Here is a 24,295-nt window from a genome sequence, read left to right as displayed (position 1 = left end):
TATTTCAGATATTAGAAATGCAATTCTTACTAGTAAAAACCATATTTTTTATATCAACAATTACCTTGTCACTAGAAAAAAAGGAAATTCCTGATATCAAGAATTGCATTTTCACTAGTTGAAATGCTCATTCTTGATATCTGTAAATTAATTTTAACATGTTGCATTTGGTATTTCTGATATCATGAAATAGATTTCAGATATCAATAAATCTGAGCGTAATTGAAGATATCTAAAATGGCTTTCTTACTAGTAACAATTACATTATTGATATCAAGAATTAACATTGTCACTAGTGAAAATGTAATTATTGATGTCAGAAATGAGCATTTTAACATGTAGTAATTCAATTGTTGATATCAAGAATAGACATTATCACTAGTAACCACACAATTGTTGATATCAATAATGGTGGTTTTTACTAGTAAGAAATGAATTATTGATATCTGAAATGGAATTTGAATGGCAGCCTATTGTACCATCTAACTAGTAAAAATGCAATTACAGATATCAAAAATTAAGTTTTTTACTAGTTGAAATTCAATTTTTGATATCAAGAATACACATTTCTGTGAGTGATTACGTCATTGTTGATATCAAGAATTCACATTTTTACTAGTGAAAATGTAATTACTGATATCAAAAATAGCAATTGTTACTAGTAAAAATTGAATTGTTGATATCAAAAATGCATATCCTGATAATGATTAAAAGCTAATTCGGCTTGCCATATGCACATGCTTACCTGGATTAAAAGTGTTTCATCATCATGGAAAGGTCAAAGCCATCAGGAGGCCATGTATCATAAAAAGAAAAAGAAAGTGAAATATAGAGGATTGCTAGCAATTGGTAATTGTTTTGTAAGATGGTTTATCTTCATTACTATCACAACATGACAGTGCTTTTGTGATCAGAAATGTCGGAAATTGACCAAGAAGGATAATATAGCGCAGTTACTATGACAACCAGCCAAGCGAACCTAGGCTGTTTCTCAGTTCTAATTTGTTGATGAGTATCCTTCAAATTTGTCATGTGGCTTTATTTTTGTGTTTGTGAATAGTTTCAGGTTTAAATATAACACAGCTTACAAACGGCTTGGTAAGTTGACAAATTTACTATGATATAACATGATGAGATTCTGTGTATTATCACAAATATCAAATCTTATTTATTTGTTTACTTAAATTGTTGAAAAGGTTAACTGTTTGTTTGTATTATATTGTACATTTTAAGAAACAAATGTCTTACTCCGTACAAAAGGAACAACAACATACTTAATATGGCCTTTCATGCTGAGTAACATTTTAACAAAAAATCAACAAACATTGCTGCCAACATCACTAGACAGTGATGATGAGCATCACTAAGATCCTGAATATGCAGTTATGTTTTTGTTCACATGGAATCTCATGCATGCAGAATCTCCTTAACCAGATAAAGAATATACCAGCTCTTCCTTCTGAGGTAAATTCATCAAAGAAAGAGCAGAATATAAAATAAATAAAATAATAAAATGTTAACTTTCTCCCTTCTGCATCAGGATGTGGTCAATCTTTTGGAACTGGTCCTTAATACTTTAAAGAAGATTTCTAGCTCATCTTTAGGTGACCCAAAGAAACTGGTGTCACAAGGAAACCTCGTATTAAAAGTCATTGAGAAGCTCGTCTCGGTGTTGGTGAAGCCAACAAACACTTCTAACTGTGTTTATTTCACTCTTGATTTTGTAGGTAAGAGAGACACAACTATGACTAAAAAAATCGCTGCTGTCCTTCTGAAACCTCTGATGTCCTGTTTTTCTGGAAATGGACAAAACACTGTACTTTGTTACTAAGGGGTGACTAATAATAATGATTTATGGCAGAAACTAAAGTCATGTGCGGTAGAATGTGAGAAATAACCTTTGATGTTTTGGATGAGCTTATATATACACAAGATGCATAAAATATAAAATAAATGACATCACTTTTTCAGAGGCACTGATCTACATGGTTGGACCACAGATGACCTCAAATAAAATCCTTCAGCTCAACAGAACAAATGCTTTTATGGACATTGATCTCATTGGGATTGCCAAGAATAACCTTGATACAAGTATGTAAAAAGTATTGGTGTGATATAAAGTCATGAAGTCAGAACCAGCAGTTCTTATTTTTATACATGATTTATCCAAGTTGTTCAATAATATGTAATTTTTTCTATTGTTTTGACTGTCTAATAGACATCTTTAAACTTCCAACAATTCCTAAAGGACAAAATCAAGCCCGCCTCACACACGTTATACTTTGAAACTTCCGTTTCATGCTCACTTTAAGGAGCTTAAGACATTTTACAAGATATCATAACATATACACTACACTTGTTACAACATGGCAAAAAGAAACCTGATGCATTCATAACAGATTTTTTACAGGTCCAGTGTATGAAATTTAGCTGCATCTAGTGGTGAGGTCGTAAATAGCATCCAATGGCTCACTCCACCCCTCTCTTTTGAAGCACTACTGAGGCTGACACAGAACTAAGATCACATTTTTAACTTCTTTGCTGAAGGAGATAACATTAATGAAACGCGCTCTGTAGAGTAGTGTGTCTGTTTAGAGCTACTGTAGAAACAACATGGCGAATTCCATGTAAGGGGACCTGCGGTGTATGTAGATAGAAATAGCTCATTCTAAGATTATAAAAACATATCGCTTGATTACTTTTGATTGACTCATCAGGATTGTTGCGTGTTTTTATGAATTAGCTGGCATGCGGGTGATTTTAAGCACAAGGTAAGCTTTAGTGAATCTATTCCCAAGATGTAAAAAAATGCGTTGTTGCTGCCAGAATTTCCGAAAATCACATTGTGTTCGATACAAACCAACTTTCTAAAGCAAAGCTGAAAACCACTGAAAGTCCACTGAATTTTTTTTAAAGATATACATTATTTGGCATCATGCCATTTACATGCGTAAATAAAATTAAAAATGTTTTTATATCAAATGTATGTCAAAAACAGAGGATTTTGTTCCCTTTGTTTTTCTTATGCAACTGTATCGCTTAAAGTCATTTATTCTTGTTTGCATTATATCACATTGCAGCGTTTTATATCACCTGACTCATCAGCAAGACTATACAGGTACATCTAAAAAAATTTGAATATCATGGAAAAGGTCAATTTTTTTACACTAATTTCAGATAGTGAAACCCATATATTATATAGATCCATTACACATAGAGGGAAATATTTCAATCCTTTATTTCTTGAAATTTTGATGATTATGGCTTACAGATAATGAAAACCCAAAATTCAGTGTCTCAGAAAATTTGAATATTACATAAGATCAATTAAAAAAGGATATTTTAAACAGAAATGTCAGGCTTCTGAAAAGTATGTGCATTTCTATGCACTCAATACTCGGTTGGGCCTCCTTTTGCATGAATTACTGCATCAATGCGGCGTGGCATGGAGGCTATCAGTCTGTGGCACTGCTCAGGTGTTATGGAAGCCCACACAGCAAAATCGGCAGTGTTAAAAGGGTCAAATGAACTCTCACAGTGTTTATATAATCTACACTTGTGGAGTGTGTATTATATATACACTGTGAGTGTTAATTTGATTTTTTTTAACACTGGCGATTTTACTGTGCAGGTTGCTTTTGATAGCGGCCTTCAGGTCATCTGCATTGTTGGGTCTGGTGTCTCTCATCTTCCTAATGACAATACCCCGTAGATTCTCTATGGGGTTCCGGTGAGGCAGGTTTGCTGGCCAATCAAGCACAGTACCACCATGGTCATTGAACCAGCTTTAGGTACCTTTGGCAGTGTGGGCAGGTGCCAAGTCCTGCTGGAAGATGAAATCAGCTTCTTCATAAAGCTTGTCAGCAGAAGGAAGCATGAAGTGGCCTAAAATGTCCTGGTAGATGGGTGCGTTGACTGTGGACTTCAGAAAACACAGTGATACCTCAAGCGTTTCACGGAAATGTAACGCCTCTTACCATATTCGGAACATCAGGTTCTAAAGCAATTCTCCTGACAGGTGATAAAATGTCATCTGTACTTCCTTATATCAATTCGAGCCCGAATCTGATATGGAAAATGAAGATGATCAAACCGATACATCAACTTTGCCAACGCGACTTGAGCAGGATGTAAAGGATTGGTAAGGTTTTTTTTTTTTAATATGATGTTAAATAGTTAAAAACTATAGCTAAATGATTTAACTTTTATATACGACGTTATAAAGACTGTAAACAAACAACTATATACATCATACAGAGTTTGTGTGAGATAGAAACAAGCTCGCATTACAGCAGGGAATGGTATAAATAATGCGAGTGCTTTGGCCCTTCTTGATCAACCAGTGTTACAGTGTTGTGTTTGTCTCATCGCGACTCAACAAAGACAATAAACCCAAAATAAATACTAAATATAAAAAGACATTATAAACACGACATTTGTTGCCTCTATAGTGGGAACATTATTACTGATTATTAGGACTTATGTTGTCTTTTTTCACGTTGCGCGCGTGTCTGCATTTGAAGATCAGAAACACACGACAAACTCAACTCGCGTTAGTCCATAACAAAGTCTTTTACAATAAAAATATACTTGCAGGCTGCGACTCTGAAGCGCCAGCGAAGTTGGAATGGTTGGAATGGCCCCACTTTTTAACCAAAGCTTTCGTGCACAGCCGGTCTTAATCTCTCTCCCAGGTTCGTATAGCAATCTTCGGTGAACACTTTTCTGGAACAGTATTGTAAATAAAATGTAACCATTAGTTTTTAGTTGTCTCATCTTTTGGCAGGGCAAACAAAGAGTCTTTCTTTTCTCAACGAAACACACAGCGTCTCCGCGACATGGCTGTGGCGGTGACGATACAATGAGATTTACAAGTACGCCCACCTCACTTGCGTTTAGATTTGGGCTGTTTTAAGTCAAATCATGTTACGAAGTGACGTACATTCGCCGGGGTGTGGTTACACGAGGCGTTTCGGGCAGGTCTGGGTTCGCATTCACTTTTAGATAGGATGCATCTTTTGTTTTTACACTTTAATTTTAGCTAATTTACGTGTCTAATACATGCATGCATGGGCAACTTATAACACACCAAAGACACAGAAAAACACGTATTCGAGCCATATGACCCGTTTAAGACATCCTTTTTCCACCTGAGAAATATTGCTCGTTTACGTCCTTTGTTGTCTTTCTTAGTTGCTGAAAGGTTGATAAATTGTTTTGTTTTCTCACATATTGATTATTGTAATGCACTTCTTGCTGGAGTATCTAAAACCTCAATTAGCAAACTACAATATGTACAAAACTCTGCGGCTAGAATTCTGTCTGGGGCTAAGTCCTGTGCTCCGCTCCATGGGTGATAGAGCATTTTCTGCTTATGCTCCTAAGATCTGGAACTCTCTCCCTATAAACATCAGGGAGGCAAACTCACTAGCCACTTTCAAATCTCTTCTTAAAACATTTTATTTCAGGACTGCTTTTACTTGACTGGATCTTTTGCTTTGTTTTATACAGTATTTTATTGTGCTGTTTTATTAATGTGTGATGTATTGTTTTGATTTGTTTTTATTAATGTGTGATGTATTGTTTTGATTTTTGTGCAGCGCTTTGAGAAAGAAACTTTTAATGGCGCTACATAAAATAAATGTATTATTATTATTATTCAAAATATAAGTTAACACGATGAGTTTGCATGAAATTCATTATGTAACAAATATTTTTAAGTTGAGTGAACTCAAAAAATAAGTAACCTAGCTGCCTTAAAAAGTTAACCCAATTACATTTACAATTACAGTTTAATTACAGTTATAATGAGCATTATAAAGATACTTCAAAAGAATATAACTGCAAGTTTACGGTTCAAACTGAGATGGAGAGGACAAAGAGGTCAAAGTGCCACTTTAAAATATCAACAACAATTATTTTTTTCTATCTGTAACAGAATCAGCTGCTGTGGCTTTCATGAGCTACATCACAATGGAGAATCTACTGAAGGCAGAATTTTTCAACCCATCAACTGCAGTAAAGAAAACCATGATGTCTACTGTCATCTCAGCTATTCTTCTTAATGCCACAAACACACAGCTCACAAAACCAGTCAACTTCACCATCAAACACATCAGAGTGAGTTCAAATTATATTAAAATTAGTGTTTATTGATTGCTCGTGCGAACCAGTGGGCGGGGCTAGAGAAGTAGACGTTGATATTTTTCTGTGGAGGTGGTGTTCAACCTATCAATAGATAGGTGCATTCCAGAACCTGCCGTTTGCTGGGCCTGGTGTCAATAACAGATGTAATCTCAGTAACAAGGGCGTTTTCAGTTCTGACACTTACATGATGTTCCTGTGAATACGATTCCCTCTTATATAACAAAAGCTCGGGTTAAAACTGTGATTTTAATTTATGCCTCCTTTAATGCTAAATTTTAAATTAAATACAGAAGAATTCTCATTAAAGCTACAAAATTCTGACCAAAATTCTTCGTATGCGTTAACGGATTAACGTTGACCGCCCTAATTTAAATATAATATGTACAGTAGTATCATGCAAAAATAAATGTGTTTTTAGGTTTGTGTTTCTTTTTCTTTTTTTAAGTTTCAATATATCTAAACACTGAGAGAACTCATAAATGGATTCTGTTTTCTTGTTTTGAAGGAGTTTGTCTCCGGAAACAGTCTGTTCTGTGTGTACTGGAAAAACACTGAGTGGATTGTAGACGGTTGTTCTGTTTTAGAGACCAACAGCAACTACACTGTGTGTTCATGTGTTCATCTGTCAACATTCGCTCTCATCATGCAGACCAGCAGCAGCCCACCAGAGGTAAGAGAACATGACACACATGAGATTTATACCGTGAAGTGGCTTAAAGGGACAGTTCACCCAAAAATAAAAATTCATTTTATCACCCTCAAATTGTTCCAAATCTGTATAAATGTCTTTGTTCTGATGAACACCGAGAAAGATATTTGGACGAATGCTTGTAACCAAACAGTTTTGGGCCACCATTGACTCCCACAGTAGGAAACATGACAATGGTACTGTTTGCGTTCCTGCATTCTTCAAAATATTTTTGTTTGTGTTCAACAGAACAAAGATATTTATAAAGAAATGTTTCTTATAGGGTAGTCAATGGTGGCCAAGAACTTTTTGCTTTCCTGCATTCTTTAAAATATCTTCTTTTGTGTTCAACAGAACAAAGATATTTATAAAGAAATGTTTCCTACTATGGTAGTCAATGGTGGCCAAAGAACTGTTTGGTTACAAGCATTCTTTCAAATATCTTGGGTCAAGCAGTCACATCAAGACTTAAATCAGTCCATGCAATTTAAAAATCAAAGAACAAATTAAACATCATCATTTTTCATGTCTTTTCAGGATGATCAGCGGATGAATCTGTTGAATGTGGTGGCTGTGATCGTGGGTCTGGTGTTTACTAGTTTAGCTCTGTTGACTTTTGCTTTCTGTCGATGGAAACCTGGAGTGAACAATGTCCCTCGAATCAACCTCTGCATCAGTCTGCTGTCGGCTCATCTTCTGTTCTTACTCACACAACAGTTCCTCAAGCACATAAAGACTCACCAGGTGACAATTATACACCGCTTTGATCACAGCTGAGCACATAAAGCACAGCTAAAGATTGCCTTCCTCTTCAGGTGTTGTGTGGTGTGCTGTCAGGATTTCTTCACTTTCTCTTTCTCTCCTGCTTTGTGTGGATGTTCATTGAAGCTGTGCTGCTCTACATCTGTGTGAAGAACCTATTACAGATCAGCTTCGGTCAGAGGGCGGTGCTTAGCAGCAGATTCTTGATTGTGATTGGATATGGGATTGTTCTTGTTATTGTGTGCATATCTGTTGGTCTGGTTCCTGGAGGCTATGGCAGTGACAAGTACGTTCCTTTGATTAGAAAAAAATAACCTAGTTGAACAGTTAACTATACATATATATATACACTCACCTAAAGGATTATTAGGAACACCTGTTCAATTTCTCATTAATGCAATTATCTAATCAACCAATCACATGGCAGTTGCTTCAATGCATTTAGGGGTGTGGTCCTGGTCAAGACAATCTCCTGAACTCCAAACTGAATGTCAGAATGGGAAAGAAAGGTGATTTAAGCAATTTTGAGCGTGGCATGGTTGTTGGTGCCAGACGGGCCGGTCTGAGTATTTCACAATCTGCTCAGTTACTGGGATTTTCACGCACAACCATTTCTAGGGTTTACAAAGAATGGTGTGAAAAGGGAAAAACATCCAGTATGCGGCAGTCCTGTGGGCGAAAATGCCTTGTTGATGCTAGAGGTCAGAGGAGAATGGGCCGACTGATTCAAGCTGATAGAAGAGCAACTTTGACTGAAATAACCACTCGTTACAACCGAGGTATGCAGCAAAGCATTTGTGAAGCCACAACACGCACAACCTTGAGGCAGATGGGCTACAACAGCAGAAGACCCCACCGGGTACCACTCATCTCCACTACAAATAGGAAAAAGAGGCTACAATTTGCACGAGCTCACCAAAATTGGACAGTTGAAGACTGGAAAAATGTTGCCTGGTCTGATGAGTCTCGATTTCTGTTGAGACATTCAAATGGTAGAGTCAGAATTTGGCGTAAACAGAATGAGAACATGGATCCATCATGCCTTGTTACCACTGTGCAGGCTGGTGGTGGTGGTGTAATGGTGTGGGGGATGTTTTCTTGGCACACTTTAGGCCCCTTAGTGCCAATTGGGCATCGTTTAAATGCCACGGCCTACCTGAGCATTGTTTCTGACCATGTCCATCCCTTTATGACCACCATGTACCCATCCTCTAATGGCTACTTCCAGCAGGATAATGCACCATGTCACAAAGCTCGAATCATTTCAAATTGGTTTCTTGAACATGACAATGAGTTCACTGTACTAGAATGGCCCCCACAGTCACCAGATCTCAACCCGATAGAACATCTTTGGGATGTGGTGGAACGGGAGCTTCGTGCCCTGGATGTGCATCCCACAAATCTCCATCAACTGCAAGATGCTATCCTATCAATATGGGCCAACATTTCTAAAGAATGCTTTCAGCACCTTGTTGAATCAATGCCACGTAGAATTAAGGCAGTTCTGAAGGCGAAAGGGGGTCAAACACCGTATTAGTATGGTGTTCCTAATAATCCTTTAGGTGAGTGTATATACTGTATATATATATATATATATATATATATATACATAATTTTTGAAATACTATTTTCAAAAACAGAAATTTATGTTTTTCTCTAAACAGATGCTGGCTGAAAGAGGAGAAAGGCTTCATATGGAGTTTCCTGGGACCTGTTTGCTTCATTCTGGCAGTATGTTTTAGTCTTGGGTGACTTTATGGCCTGTTATATTCAAAGGAAAAGAAAATGATCATTTCTTCACCGTTTTATTCTGCAGTTAAACACGATTCTCTTCATAAGTATGATCATTACTCTGAATTCAACCCTCACAAAGCTCAACGCTGAAGTTTCACGGATAAAACAAACCAGGTAACAAACATTGTGTTTGAAACACTTTAAAGAGAGAAACACTTGAACGCATGAAGCATGTGAAATCTTTTCTGTCTTTCTCTTCAGGATTTTGGTTTTTAAAACATTGGCTCAGTTTGTGGTTCTTGGTTGTCCCTGGATTCTGAGTTTCTTTACCAAACACAGTAAGATGATGGAGATTCTCTTCGTGATCCTGAACTCACAGCAAGGCACCTTTATCTTCCTGATCCACTGTGTCCTCAATAATGAGGTAAGTCATCACGTACTCCATCAAACATTCCTTCTGCTCTTCTTATGTGAATGACATTTTGTTGTTGGCGACCCAGAAGTTAGTGACACACTGGTTCCCTCGACTGAAAGTCAATAGGCTTTTGGATTATGGCAAAATAATAAGCTCTGTGGACAATGAAAGTTTGTGATACTTACATGTTTTGTCTGTCAAAATGATAGTCACACATGAACACAACATTTGTGAAATTTGAAATATAATTGGGAGAGGTAAAAAGCTAACATGAGGCTAAACAGACTACAACACCACCAAGCCTCTGACAACTCTTTCAAACTTTATTAAAAACATGTTTTCTGAAAAGCTACTATTCACTGAATGAATCTCTTGCCATTCTTTTTATTTGTGTGCATGTTGCATTATTTGTGAGATTTTAATTGCGCGATGATGTTTAATCCACCTTTTGGGCATTTAGCCAAAAACAATATGAAAAAATCCTCATTGACTTTAGGCCAACAGAACCAAAAATATGTCATGGCTGCACCATTCTATAGTGGTAATCTTCTAACAGCAACATTCTTCCGTTCTTCTCATTCCTATTTAGATCAGACGGCAGTATGTGAAGTGGATGAGAGCTCTTTTCCAAAACCATCCAAAATAATCTTGAAAAGCAGAGAGGAATGATTTGATTTCATCATAGCTGGAGTCCTTAACTTTATTAGATAAGCAAAAAACAGCTCAAAACATACCTGTTCCGCATTTATTTGACTAACCAATAACTCTGTATGTCTGTCAAAAAAAATATCTTGTTGTTCATTCTCTCCTTTGCTTACTCCAGCTTTAATCCTCCTAGTAGCATGGCCTTGTAAACTAACGGTACTGTTTAGCGTGTTGACAAAATGTTTATATGCTCTTGTGGCGAACCACAAGTAATATGAGAGGAGACATTCACCAAGGTACTGTACCTTTAAGGGAGGGAGGAGTTAGTTGTGTTGTTCCTGTTTTGTGATGTGTGTGCTGTGGTTTTACTTGACTCGCTGTTCGCTGTGAGAGTTATATTAAAGTGGAGAGTAAGCAGACCCGACACATCTTCGTTTTTGTCTCCTCGTTTATTGCACTCCACACTCTCCTACTTGGAAGTAGCTTTGGATAAAAGCGTCTGCCAAATGAACAAATGTAAATAAATGTAACATGACACAGTGTTGAAAAATGCTTGCAGTTTTTAAATAAAAATTTTTGCTAGAGTGTTATTTTTGCAGTTGCTAATTAAATCCTAATGACCCTATTTTCAAATGCAAAGACTTCAAATGACCCAACATGATGAAGTGATAACAACCCGTTAGAGCTTTTAATCAACATACAAAACCATTAATGTTTACATTTATTATAGTAATTATAATTACATGATAATAGCCAAAATTGCATCCGTTGTGCTTGTACCTTTGTTCAAGAATATCTTAAAGGACCCAGTCTTTGGCTGTTTTAGAGGCTTTGATTATGTGTTTTGGGTGTTTAACAATGGATGTTCATGTTTCTAATTTCAAGAAACGCTTTATATTTCACATATTTCAAGTTTGCTCATCGCTGTCTCTCTTCTAACAAAACGATTGGATTTCTTTCGGTCTATATAAAGTCCCTCCTTCCGAAACGCTCTGATTGGTAACAGGTCTTTCGTGATTGGCTTCCGCTTCTCAGGCTGTTGTGATTGGTCGGTGCCCCTCTCACGTGTATTCTTAAACTTTGGCTTTTAGCAATAAACAGTAACAATGGCGTCAACTTCACTTCATCAGTTAAACACATGCGGATCGGTCGAAGTGCAACGGAGGTCTATTAGTGCATGAGCAAACGTCGATCTTTGTAGATCGCGACTTGTTTTCCTACTATGGCGAGGGGAATGACACCGGACCAAATGGCGTCAGATCGGTTATAATTTTTAACACTAATAACAGAAGCGTTTGTTTTGCTTTTTTATATTGGATAATAAAACAAGCAGATTGACCAGGAGACATTTGCAAGCAGGACTTCAAAGGTCGTTTCATTGACGTGTTTTAGAGGTATGCGCGCACACACAATGTATTATCAGTGTATTATACAGAACAGCTTTCACAGCCGATGTTAAAGTCATGGAAGCTGTTATTTGACCGTTGGTTATCTTAGAATGTGCGTAGCTGAATTCTTATTACCAGCTGTAGGACTGTGATGAAAGTGAAAGTAATGAAGCGCGCAGCTCAGTCAAATGTTTACAATCTCTGATAGCCAAACACTACTCCAGCGGCTCTTCCTCATCTCTGAGGAAGGTCTCGCCAATTTTTTCAATAGGGGCAGGCTGCAGCCGATGGGGCGAGTGGAGCTCCACTCAAAAGCGGATATAGATAGATAGATTCAACTTTATTGTCATTGCACATGTACAAGTACAAGGCAACGAAATGTGACCTCTGCATTTAACCCATCCAGAGAGTAGTGAACAGTGGGCAGCTATCACTGCAGCGCCCGGGGAGCAAGTAGGGGTAAGGTGCCTTGCTCAAGGGCATCTCAGTTGTTACCCGCCGGCCCTGAGAATCGAACCGGCAACCTTCTGGTCACGAGTCCGACTCAACCATTAGGCCACAACTGCCCCTAGAACTCACGACCTTCAGATTATGAGACTGACGCGCTGCCTAACTGCGCCAACGAGGCCGGCGCATATAGTCGCCGGCCTCGGGCCTCCACTCGAAGCCCGAGCGGATATACGTCACCTAATTGAAATTGAAGTGAAAAATGTGAACACAAATAATTTAGGAATTTAACAAAATAACATACAAAACAACCACAGTAAAATATAGAATAATTTCCACAAATTAATTTTTGTTTTGTGTTAAAAAAAACTATATTGACAAAACACATCAACTGCAAGTACATGCTCACACATACCACACGCACGCGCGCACACACGCATCCATCATCACAGTAAAACATTGAATAATTTAAGAATTTACATGAGAAATTACATGTGAAAACAACCTCCTCATATGACGTTATAACGTTAACGAACAGTAAATAGCGATCAACGAATGTCGCATTTATTTTATAACTGTCATGTAACTCTTAAATTTTGGTCTGATGTTAGCTCCTTTTTATTTGCCCATAAAAAATTGTTTATATGTTATCTCTTAAAGATATTATATGTTCATACACTAATGATTGTAAAATGTTTGATTATGTGGTGAACTTCTATATTTTACATGGCAAATATTATATTCATAGACAAAAGTTTGTAAAGTCTGCACTTAGCTGCAATTTATTTTTGTTAGAATTGGAGATTTTTTGAGAAATCTCTATTGCTTATAAATAAATAAAAAATGACAAGTTGTTAAAATTTATGGGGACGTTTTTTTTCCAATTTAATATCCCGCCTGTTTTTATCAATGACTTCTATGTATGCTCTTCGTTCTCTTTTTGTATTTAGAATTTGTCCATAGGAAGGAGAAGAAATACATGTTTTTTTTTTGTTTTTTTTCTTTTCGTTTTGGTTTTTTCTTTTCTTTATTTTCTTGTTTATTTTCCTCTTTGTATGGTCCTTTGTTGGATCTGTATAATATTGTAATTTTCAAGATCTCCAGTAAAAAAACGAATGTGCTTCTCCTTCTTTCCTTTTAATGCTTGTTTAAACATGTTTAGGTGTATATCGCCACCTACGGTACCGGGGTGTGTAACTTCATATAAAAAGTCGGATTTTCTAAACCTGTATTTTAAAGAAGTTCATTAAACATCAGCTAACATTGGCGAGACATCAATATTGATAGTCAAAAATATATAAATCCATCGTGTTTATTCATCCTTTTTGCGTAATTTCACAGAAGCCATATGCGTTGTGCTTGCATTGCTCGTTAAGACACTGTAGTCTGTAGTTTAGGGATGCTGAGATAAAATTACCCGAGTTAAAGTTCGAACTTCGGAGAGCTCAGCGACGCCATTTTGCCCCTTCTTTATTATTGAGTGGAGGTGACTTATTCCCTGTTCGAGAGTGGAGCTCCACTCGCCCCATCGGCTGCAGACAGAACCCTATCCATTTTTTTGCGTATTCCTTTGGGCGGAGGTTATTAAAATCACTCGGAATAGTGACATCATGTACCCGGGAAGTAGAGGGCTGTAGTCCGATTCCAGCCGTTCTCTGTAGTCCTTGAAAAGCGAATTCTGTTAAAGACAATATCTCGCTTGGCACTGAACTTTGAGCTTTATCATTTTGCAGGTATTATTTATGCTCTAACAGCAACATCACACACTAACTAAAGTTTGAAAAATGGGATCGTGGGGAACGTGCTCTTTTTCTTTTGGAGTAATTCAACATTCTGTCAATTGGTTTTAGAAACCACATCTGTGATAAAACATCCCTTGAAAATTATGTTTATGTGTTTATGTGTTAGTGTCATGATAACACGGCAACAGGAAATCACACCTCTAAATATATAAACACACCTATTTTTACACACACGATTATTAGCAAATAATCACTAAACTTTGTGCAAACCAAACATGTTTTTTTTCCTCGAGCACTATGAACATTTGTTCAAAAGTTTTTCATGTGTATAGTATAAATACTAAATTAATAAATATTAAACTCCAAAATGCATACGCACACAAAAAGTGCAGAAAGAGTGGGTTTACTAAAACTTCCTCATGGATTTAGAAAGAACTTGCCAAGCATTGAACAGGGGCTGAAACTCTTTCAGAACTAATTCACAGGGGTATTTTTTACGATTACAGTTACATTTAATCAGTTGATTTGACCAATGAGAATAATGCCATACGTTAATACAGTATGCACAATGAATTTCTTACATTATACAATATATGCACATTGTTGTTTATGATGAACTCACACTCTTAAAAAGGATGTGTTAATTTTAACACTGCTTGTACAGGCAGTCAATGCGCTGCATGCTTTAAAAACACACTTCTACTCGACTACTTATTTTAACAGACATGTGCAGAGCCGTCGCTTGTGGGGTGAAAGGTGGTGACAATTCTAGGGGCCCCCACTGCCCAGGGTCCTCACAAAATCCAACAGTTATACTATAAAGTCACCTGTTTTATAAATAATTTTAATACATGAGTTGCCTACAAGAGATTTGAATGAAATCCACAAAAGCATGCAATTTGGCGAAAAAAGGTTTTTGAACAATTGTGATTTCCCCCTCCCCAAAAATGGTTATTGGTTTAGTCTGAAAGTCCGACATCAAGCTCGTGAACAAAACCAATCAGAGTTGAGGCGGCAGGCAGCACAGCTGAAGTATGCTTATAGAGCAGGAGAATGAGTGACTGAGGTGGTGTTTACATTACCCCGTTGTCATACAAAAACAGTGTTTTAAAACGAAAATGATCCACAATATACTGTCGTTTCCACATGCGTTTACACTACACTACTGAAAACGTCAGTGTCTGCATTTAATAAAGATGTCAACACATGAACATCTCCCAGCTGCTCTGACAGTTTACTTCACACACATTTCAATGTTTCCTTTGAGAAAAGTTACTCGAACTGAAACTCAAACTAAGGTCATTGCAGCGCCCTGCCAAAATAATAGTCGGGTTATTTGAACAAATTGTGACCCACAACTAAAAAACTCAGAAGTACACTTGTAGCATAATCTGTATTAGATACTATTAGTATACTGTCATATATCATAGTGATGGTATAAGTACATCATTTTACTATATACAACAGAATTTTGTAAAACATCTAGAAGAATTAAAATAGAAAAAAATGACTTTTAAGAGAAAAAGATGGAATTTAAACAGGGCTCTGCACGATTTATTTTGTGGGGCTTTTACATAGATACATTTATTGGCTTTATTCAATTATATATTATGCAATACCATATTATTTTGAAAATGTTGCGGCTCCAGCCAACTTTAAACATAATATTGTGGGTTGTAAGAAGAGCTTGACACAGGGGAGATACAATCAAGTACTAAAGTTCTTGTAAAATGTAAATGTACGTAAATGTATACTAAAGTGCTTGGCTGCAGCAGTAGAGACCAAGCGAGTGGCAGCAAATGCCATCCCCCAAAACACCATGGCTAACTCGTTAAAAAGGCAACCCTTTATTAGGGTGGGGCAGAAAAAGCGGATCAAGCCCTTATCCACAGATTCAGGTCTGCTGAGTATAGCCAGGGATTGGGAAATGTGTGTTGATTTAAACCACAGACTTACTATCCCCTTGGAAATCTCAGCGACCAATCTGCCGCCGGACATGGTTCTGTGGTCTAGCTCCAGTAGGACAGTCCTCATAGTTGAGTTGACTGTACCTTGGGAAGAGGCCATTAATGAAGCATATGAAAGAAAGAATCTCCGGTATGCCAACTTGGCAGCAGTGACTGAAGATCAGGGATGGACAGGGAAAGTGTTCCCGGTTGAAGTGGGCTGCAGGGGCTTTTTTTCCAATTCCGCTACAAGGCTGCTTAAGGAAGTGGGGATCAGAGGACAGGCCCAACATATGGTAGTCAAAGAACTTGTCACTGTTGCTGTGGTTAAAAGGGAAGGATATGAAATGGGCTGCCAAATGACCATGTGATAAAATGGTGTTGTGTGTTGTAATGTTACGCCATTCGGAAACTGGGGCACTGAGCATGCATTAACGTGCCAGTGGGGCTAGAACAGCCTTAGCTAACGTGTTGACTCATATGGTTGCTTTGATTTTGGTAATGTGTTGTTATGTTATGCTATACGAAACCAGGGGCACTGAGCTTCCAATGGTGCCGGTGTGGCTAGAACATCCTTGGTTGTTATGGTTGCATTGAGGTGTGATGCCACCGAGCTACCAGCAAAGCGAGTGTTGTTGAGGCTGCAGCCACTAATCTGGATGAACTAATTGACACAGGAAGTGGGGTTCAGAGGACAGGTCCAGTGGAGGATAATCAAGAACTGTCCAGTGGTGCAGAAAAGGAGAATCCACTGGCTGTGGTTGAGGCGGTTGGACACAGCATGAGCTGCCAGATGACCATGTTACAATGCAACACACACCCAAGGTCTGATCAACCTGTGGTGGGCCTCCCTTGGCTTGTGGTGTCTTGTGATAAAGGTCCGAAACACCCAATGAGGCTGAGGTGCTGAGACGATGTGTCGCATTGTTGGGAACCATACAAAGGGCATTATTAGCAGGACCTCCCCAAAAGGCATCTTTCACCCAGGATAATAGATATGATGAAAGTGGGATCGGACACACAACTCATGAGATGTCTCTCTGATGATAGCAAGGAAAGGTAAGTATAAATATGCTATCTATTTCTATAATCATATATCCCCTAAACACAGGGGATGCCTACCCGACGAACCCAGTGAAACCTCAGACCTCCTTTCCTCTAGTCATATTCTTAACTGCTCCCCCTGTCATGCATAAGGCGTGGGAAATGTCCTATTGGGCAATAAAACTGTGCTGAAATAGTGGGATTAAAACATCCAGTCCTATTCAGCGAATCTTTCATCAAACATGAAGACTTTAGAAACATTTAAGTGGTTACATGTTTTTAATGTTAACTTCGGTTATTTGACATCAGACTGATTGAAAAGACTATTATACAGTACTGCTGGTCATTTTTACATCTGTTTTATTTATGATTTATTAATAATGTATTGTCTTTTATTATTCTTTTTTTAGTTTGTTAAATGTCTTCATGCATTTATTTGTGATGATGTTTCATATGTTCATATAACATTTAGAAACATCTAACTTAAAAAAAAGGGTCTACAACAACATTACCATCTTCTGTTAGATGTAAATAGACTATGTCAAAGTGATATGATATAAAACTTGATATAAATGTCCCTCTATTAGTTTGAAGGCTGTGGGGGCCCACATCAATATTTTTTCAACGGGCCCAGAAGTTAGTTAGTTAGTTAGTTCTTTATTGTCATTGTATATTACAATACAATGAAATTCTGTTGGAGCAATCCAATATGCAGCACAATTAAAATAGATTTAATAAATATAAGAATAAATAAATAAAAAGAACACAGATAAAAATTTATTTGTACTCAGTCCAGTTACATAGAATGCAAAGTGCAGTTGTGCATGTTTGTGTCCGAGGTTACTTAAGCTCCTGCAACCTATCCACAGCCCTGGGAAAGAAAAATGTTCCGTAGTCTATTTGTACGTGTTCCTGAAAAATAGTGATTCCCGGGATGTAAGGAGTCCTGCTGGATGTTTGTCGCTCGTGTGAGAAGACGGTTTGAGTAGATGTCACACAGACTTAAGAGAGGTGAACCAACAATCCTTTCAGCCGTCTTCACAACCCACTGCAGATCTTTCCTGTCTGCAGCAGTGCAGCTGGAATACCACACAGCACAGCTGTATGTCAGAATACTCTCAATCATACAGCGGTAAAAGCTTATCAGCAGACTCTGTGGAAGCTTATTACGTCTCAAAGTCCTCAGGAAGAACAGCCTCTGCTGAGCTCTCTTGATGATAAAGGAGATATTTAAGCTGCAAGGCAGGTCTTCAGTGATATACTCCCAAGAACTACAAACTTGAAACTCTCTCCACTTCCTTGCCATTAACACACAAAGCATTGTGTTGTGTTTTTTCACTTCTCCTGAAGTCTATTATGATTCCCTTTGTTTTTATGTGTGTTGAGAATTAGGTTGTTGTCTTTACACCAGGTAGATAGTGCCTGGACCTCCTCTCTGTAATCAATTTCATTATTGTCAGTTATGAGTCCCACTATGGTTGTGTCATCTGCAAATTTGATGAGAGTGTTAGAGTTATGGGAGGAGGTGCAATCAAAACAACATGTAAAATACATCTTTGATTCAACTGCACTGCTCTGACAAACATCAGATAAGAGCTACGGTTTACAAATATTTTAGTGCAGTTTTATCTTTCTTGAGGTGAGGTGTGAACCTGATGTGCAAGAACATTCTGAAATGACTTCAAAGAGATTCAAGTTTATGGGCTTTCTGCATACGCGTGACTTCTGCATTTCACAGGAAGAACCATAGGCAGTTTTCGGTTGGGGAGACTTAAAGCAAAGAGAAATGGAAAATGAGAAAATAGTTCAATTTAGCAGATGCTGTACATCGCGGCACACAGCAGTGGTATATAGAGGTGGCGTTCTACCGTGTTTTTTTTTTAAATGTTTTTACGTGTTTTTATGTTTTTTGACCGTATTTCAAAAATTCATTTAAAAAATTCTGTTAAATAACTTTAAAAAAATTACAGAAAAATTCAGTACAATTATGTTTTTTGGTGTGTAGAAAAAATGGCAGTTCTGCCAACAACATGTTGTTAAATTACTGCTGGGAAATAAGTAACGTATAAGTGAGCACCATTTTGCTTGAAGTCTGAAGTCATTTGGCTTTGAAACAGAATCAGGAATGAAATCTAAGGTGTTTTATAGGTTGTGGTGTGATGAGGAAGAACAGACTCTTGATATTTGTTCATTTCATTTTTTCTGTTAGCTTTGACAGAAAGTGTCCTGACACAAACCTGTTCAATTGGAGACATACATGTGAAAAGAAAGTGTGTAGGTACAAGCAAAAACACACATGTCAACATACAAAAACATGCATCATATCTCCCCAAGAAGCATATAGACGCTCTTTTGTTGTTTTGTCAACTACTTTTCTCCTCAATAGCTTTAATAGATGTGCAGTTTGTGCATTTGCTATAATCCTGCTGTGTTGTTTATTGCTGTAGATGAGGATGAGTGTGATTTTGAGAATCCAATTTGTGGAGATAATGCAGATTGCTTTAACACTGAAGGCAGCTACTACTGTCATTGTCATAAAGGCTTCAAGCCACCTGGCAACTTTACAGCAAACGATTCTATAAAATGTCAAGGTAAGACAGTTTGTAATGTACTGATGTGTTATATGGACATAAAACTAACATTGACTGACTACAGTTTTATGTTATTAGGTAATATTTGTTGATCCTCTCTTGTGGTAGTACTTTGTAGTCATGTTTTTGTAGCTGTTTTTATACATTTTGTACATGTTGTTAGTGTAATTTTTGATAAAGCACACACATATCACAGAGAATGTGTGTCTGACCGTATTTGCAGTTGAGTGCCTGTAGATGTCGCTGTTGCCATGTATTTCTGCAACTTGATGCATATGCATTCTGAAAATAAATCGTAATTTTAGGGTGACAACATGTCCCTGGACAGTCCCATAGCACAATGGCCAATCACAATAAGCCCATGACACTAGCCCAAATACCCAAATTCAAAATATTCCACTCCTGTAAATATACTGTAATATGTTTTGAACTTTTTTTAATATTTAACTTCAAAAATCCTGGGGAGACCCGAAAATAGCTCCTTACTTCTCCCTCCCAAAACAAATGTGCTTACTCTATCTCATCTTCTTTCACAGTTTTATCACTGGCAGATTATACATTTGGTAGAGTAAAAGTAAAAGCCAGGTTGTGAAAGTAGATTTGAAACTAAATGAGTTAACTATGGACACATTCCTTTTTTCTATAGGTCAAAGAGGATGTACAAAGAGTCAATAACTTTTGTCCTCCGTAAACAACAAATTCAAAGAATATTACTGCTAAGTTGTGCTTTTGGTATGGTGTGTAAAGGTGCAAGCGTTAGAGCAAACGTCACACCCTGTGCAACACGTATAGCAAGCAACTGAAAAAACACTAGAATATCTTAGCAACACCATAACAAAGTCTTGGCAAAACACTGTCTTTGTGCGTATATTTTTGTGCATCCAAGCATCGCTCAAAATTGCTCATTGACACCAGTATCAGTGATTTCTATTTAAGAAAAATATCATATTGTGAGAAAATGTTTGCTTGTTTAAACTGTGAAGTATGTTCAGATCTTATGAAAAATAACCATGGTTTAAAACAAAAAAAACATGGTTTTACTACAGCTAAAACAACAAAAAACATGGTTACCACAAAATAAGTTGAGTCAAATTATCTTCATAAATCAATTGAACTTAAATTATATAAATCCAGTTTTATTTTGGTTAACTTATAAAATAAAGTCATTAGTTATATGAAATACAACTCGATTTTTAAGTCAGTTTAACTCCATTTAAGTTCAAATGACTCATGAATGAAGCTTTTTAACTAAAAAAGTTTTTTTTTTAATGGGCTACATGTCGTCCACTCACAACATCACACCTGCTCAATGTGTTGAAGACATTTTGAAAGTGTTTGTTTTTGATTGGTTACTATGAAACAGTGACACTTGTGTTTTTTTGGTCTTGTGGTTTTTCACGGAGGAAGAGCTATGAGGGTGGTTCCTGGTTAAATTTAAATGCTATATAAGCATTCGTGCAAGTAAATTCTCAAAGAACACGAAAGGAGCTACAGGAAACTAAAACCACTGACAGAACACAGTGTACCAGTTCTTGATCTCTTAATATGTCACTGATGTTTGGTTTGTTGGTGGCCATCATGAAGACTTTATTTTGATTGACACCAAACCTTGTAAATGTATGTGCAGTTGTTTCTGTTGCATTTCAAAAGAACACATCCAACTTTAAGACTATATAAGAGGCCATTTGTCTCACAAGAGTATGTCCCTATATTTTAATTTAGTAATGGACCAACCACCAACCAACCAACCATGGACAGTAATTATAATTGTTTGTCATTTTGATGTGCATTGTACGTCTGAGATTAAATCCTTTGTAATGTTGTTTTAATGTATTTATACTTAATTTCAAAGTTATGCCTGCCGTATATTTCCCAGGAATGGGGTTGTGCTTTATAAACATTGTGCAACAATATTGTTTGTCTGGTGCTAAATATTCTCGACTGGATCTCGTCATGGGAATAATCAATTTATCCACACATATTCTCTCGTTGTCCGCATCTTGCTGGACAAGAGCAGAATGAGAGGAACAGTTGTGGGTTCAGTAGATAAACATTGATAAGAACATAAACCAATTGGATTAGAGAAACATGGCACATAAAAAAATGTGGATCGTTGTGTATATATTTTTCTTACTTCGATGTGATTGAGGCAGCAAGACACACAGATCCACACATTATACTCGCATCCACTCTAAACTCCACTTTATGATATGGCACCATTTCTTTAAAGGTGCTTTACAACATCTTTGTCAAATGGTGCTATGAAGAACCGCTGAATAGCCATATTTTCACAATTTCATACTTACATGATTCAAAAGATTTTTTTTTCTGTGGTGTCTGAGTTTTTTTAGATGATCTTTAATCACACATTGAATGGATGATATTTTCTCGAGACCACTGCTTTTAAACATCTCTGTTGTCTACTGACTGTTATCTTTGTAGCTTTTTCAAAAACACACCGAAATGTTTTCACAGTATAACATAGATTGTTTAAATAATCACCGTCATTCTATGTAAAACAACAGACAGACGTGGTAGTTTGATTTGTGCTGTATAACAGACCTGTCCCATCTGTTGTAATTTCCTGTTCTGCCCGAACGCTGCAGTCTGATGTCTAACATAGAAGCTTACAGAGAAAGCAGAAGTTTCGAACTTTTATAAACCTAAATTGAATACATTTCCTAAAATGTTTTTTTCTTATTCATGTTCTCGATCTATATACTGTATGTTGCATTAACAAATGAACCATTCAACAAAGCAACATACTGTATACAATTGAATAAAAGAAGCAAAGACTTTTGTCTTCAGAATTATAACATTTTAATACTTGTTTGTTGTCCAAAACACTAGAATATTCTGGTCTCCAGATGGCTCGAGCACCTTCAATGTAAGTCTGAGCATGATTTAAGGTATCATCCATGCCCACAGCACAAACAAATGCCACAGGCCTTATCAAGCTCCATTAAACATCTGTCAGTGTTAGTACCATTCACTTCTTTCTCCAAATAAAACTTTGTAAGAAAGCCTAAATCATTTTTTTGTAAATCTCTGAACATCCCTAGAGAGCAATGGAGTCCATCAACCAAACGTTACTACAGTAGGATGCACCCAACTGACAGTTGTCAGACTGAATGAAGGAAGCATTTATTTAGTCCTTTATTGTGTATTGCTGTACACCCACAGCGCTTTACAATCATGTGAGGGGTCTCTCCTCAACCACCACCAGTGTGCAGCATCCACAGTACAACGGCGCCAGTGTGCTCACCACACACCAGCTAAAGGGGGAGAGGTAGAGCAAATTCAGAGGGGGGTTGATTATTTGGAGACCATGATTGACAAGGTGTTATATAAGTAACAGGAATCTGTCCAGGACAAAGGACAAATATAAACAGAAACATAAGAATGTACACATCAGCAGAAATGGGAAAGTAGCTGTATGGAAACCTTGAGTAAGGCCAATATATTAAAGTTTGCTATGCGACAAAACATTTAGGAAGAAAATTGGTTGGCAGCATCACGCCGTGAGTTACCTTTAGCAGGAATGAAAGAAAAATGCATTTCCTGTCAAGGACAATACCAATGGAAATAAAGAGAAATCCTTGAGCATTTTTAGTTTTGGAAAAAGAAAATGCATGTTATTTTGTTCAGTGAAAACTGAAATAAATGATTTAGCTATGTAACGTCTTGACATTTCCTTCTAAAAACTTAAGTTGACCACAATCTGACAGCACAAGATGAGCTCATGTGTGTATTTAGAACATAAGTCAAACAAACTGCTTCAATAGGCTATATCGCATATTAGGTTTATAATAGACCAGTAGTGAACCCTCAGGGCCCTCTGTGATGACCTAAACTAGTGTAAAAAATAATTTTAAATAAAAAAAACTTTAAAATATCATTTTCAATAAAAGTCGGCCGATTTTCCCTATTAGATATGTATATTTGACTTCCTGGATCGATGCGGACTCTATCCACGTGAGATTTCCAAGTCTCTCGAGAGTAATTCGTGATAAACGAGCAGTCGCAGTTCTGCGATGTCATACGCTGTCTGCGCAGCCTGCGCATGCTGCAAGAAGTCGTACTTGTGCTTACGTCTGGCTGCCTTCTGTTAGCATACCGCTGGCTGACAGTACAGTAATTCATTGGGAGAGATTCATTTTGAGTGACAGTAAAACCGACCAATCATATCATCTTTCTAAACGGGCGCGCTTTGGTTTTTGCTAACTTTCCGCCATCTGGGGGGTTGTTCCCCAGCAATCTCGTAAAGCGGAAGAAGCCTCGAAGCAGGTTGCGTGTTATTTTGGTGATAACTGTCTTGCTGTGCGGTTTGGCTTGTTGCGTTTCAAGTCTGGAGTAGCATTGTAAATGTATCATGTGGTAAGTGTGATGGTATTATGATGTTGCGCACTTCTATAGGAAAGCACAGTAAGGTAAAATAAGGTTAAGTGTGTGGGTTTGGATGCGCGTGCTCTGGTCGGGGAGACTTAAAGCAGAGAGAAATGGAAAAATACGGTAGAACATCACTTCTATATATGTGTCGCAATGTACAGCATCTGCTACATTTAACGATTTTCTCATTTTTCCTTCTCTGCTTTAAGTCTCCCCAACCGGAAACTGCCGAGGGTTCTGAACGTGAAACTCGGAAGTCACGCGTGCATAGAGGCCATTTCTTTGACTATTTCTTCAATGTTTACATTAGTGGATGTTGGTCGAGTTCACTCGGTCGTACCAGGTTCAAACCTCGCA

At 37.4% G+C, this 24,295-nt stretch overlaps 2 protein-coding genes across 2 annotated transcripts in view; both read left to right on the top strand.

The window, feature by feature from the left end:
- Positions 1-1,358: 1,358 nt before the first annotated feature.
- On the top strand, positions 1,359-10,801 carry adgre14 (adhesion G protein-coupled receptor E14). Its single transcript, XM_057346520.1, has 11 exons — positions 1,359-1,464; positions 1,541-1,727; positions 1,972-2,091; positions 5,939-6,120; positions 6,653-6,817; positions 7,373-7,579; positions 7,651-7,883; positions 9,262-9,328; positions 9,414-9,505; positions 9,593-9,755; positions 10,336-10,801. The coding sequence occupies exons 1-11, from the start codon at positions 1,378-1,380 to the stop codon at positions 10,390-10,392; spliced, it is 1,560 nt and encodes a 519-aa protein (XP_057202503.1). The 5' UTR covers positions 1,359-1,377; the 3' UTR covers positions 10,393-10,801.
- Positions 10,802-11,518: 717 nt separating this feature from the next.
- The window catches only part of LOC130561890 (adhesion G protein-coupled receptor E2), a 28,121-nt gene continuing 15,344 nt past the window's right edge, over positions 11,519-24,295 (top strand). Inside the window, exon 1 of the mRNA XM_057346519.1 lies at positions 11,519-11,785. The gene's annotated coding sequence lies outside the window, so the exon portion shown is untranslated. The remainder of the gene's footprint in view (positions 11,786-24,295) is intronic.

The sequence above is a fragment of the Triplophysa rosa genome, linkage group LG11 (assembly GCF_024868665.1).
Source record: "Triplophysa rosa linkage group LG11, Trosa_1v2, whole genome shotgun sequence".
Classification (NCBI taxonomy): domain Eukaryota; kingdom Metazoa; phylum Chordata; class Actinopteri; order Cypriniformes; family Nemacheilidae; genus Triplophysa; species Triplophysa rosa.
The sequence above is the reverse complement of the archived record's forward strand: the minus strand, read 5'-3'. Positions and strand labels throughout refer to the sequence as shown.

Excerpts from the sequence above, each read along its gene's own strand:
- adgre14 (XM_057346520.1), top strand. The coding sequence starts at position 1,378 with ATGCAGTTATGTTTTTGTTCACATGGAATCTCATGCATGCAGAATCTC. Across the intron at positions 1,728-1,971 it reads TTTCACTCTTGATTTTGTAG|AGGCACTGATCTACATGGTT; the intron begins GTAAGAGAGACA and ends TCACTTTTTCAG. Across the intron at positions 9,756-10,335 it reads ACTGTGTCCTCAATAATGAG|ATCAGACGGCAGTATGTGAA; the intron begins GTAAGTCATCAC and ends ATTCCTATTTAG.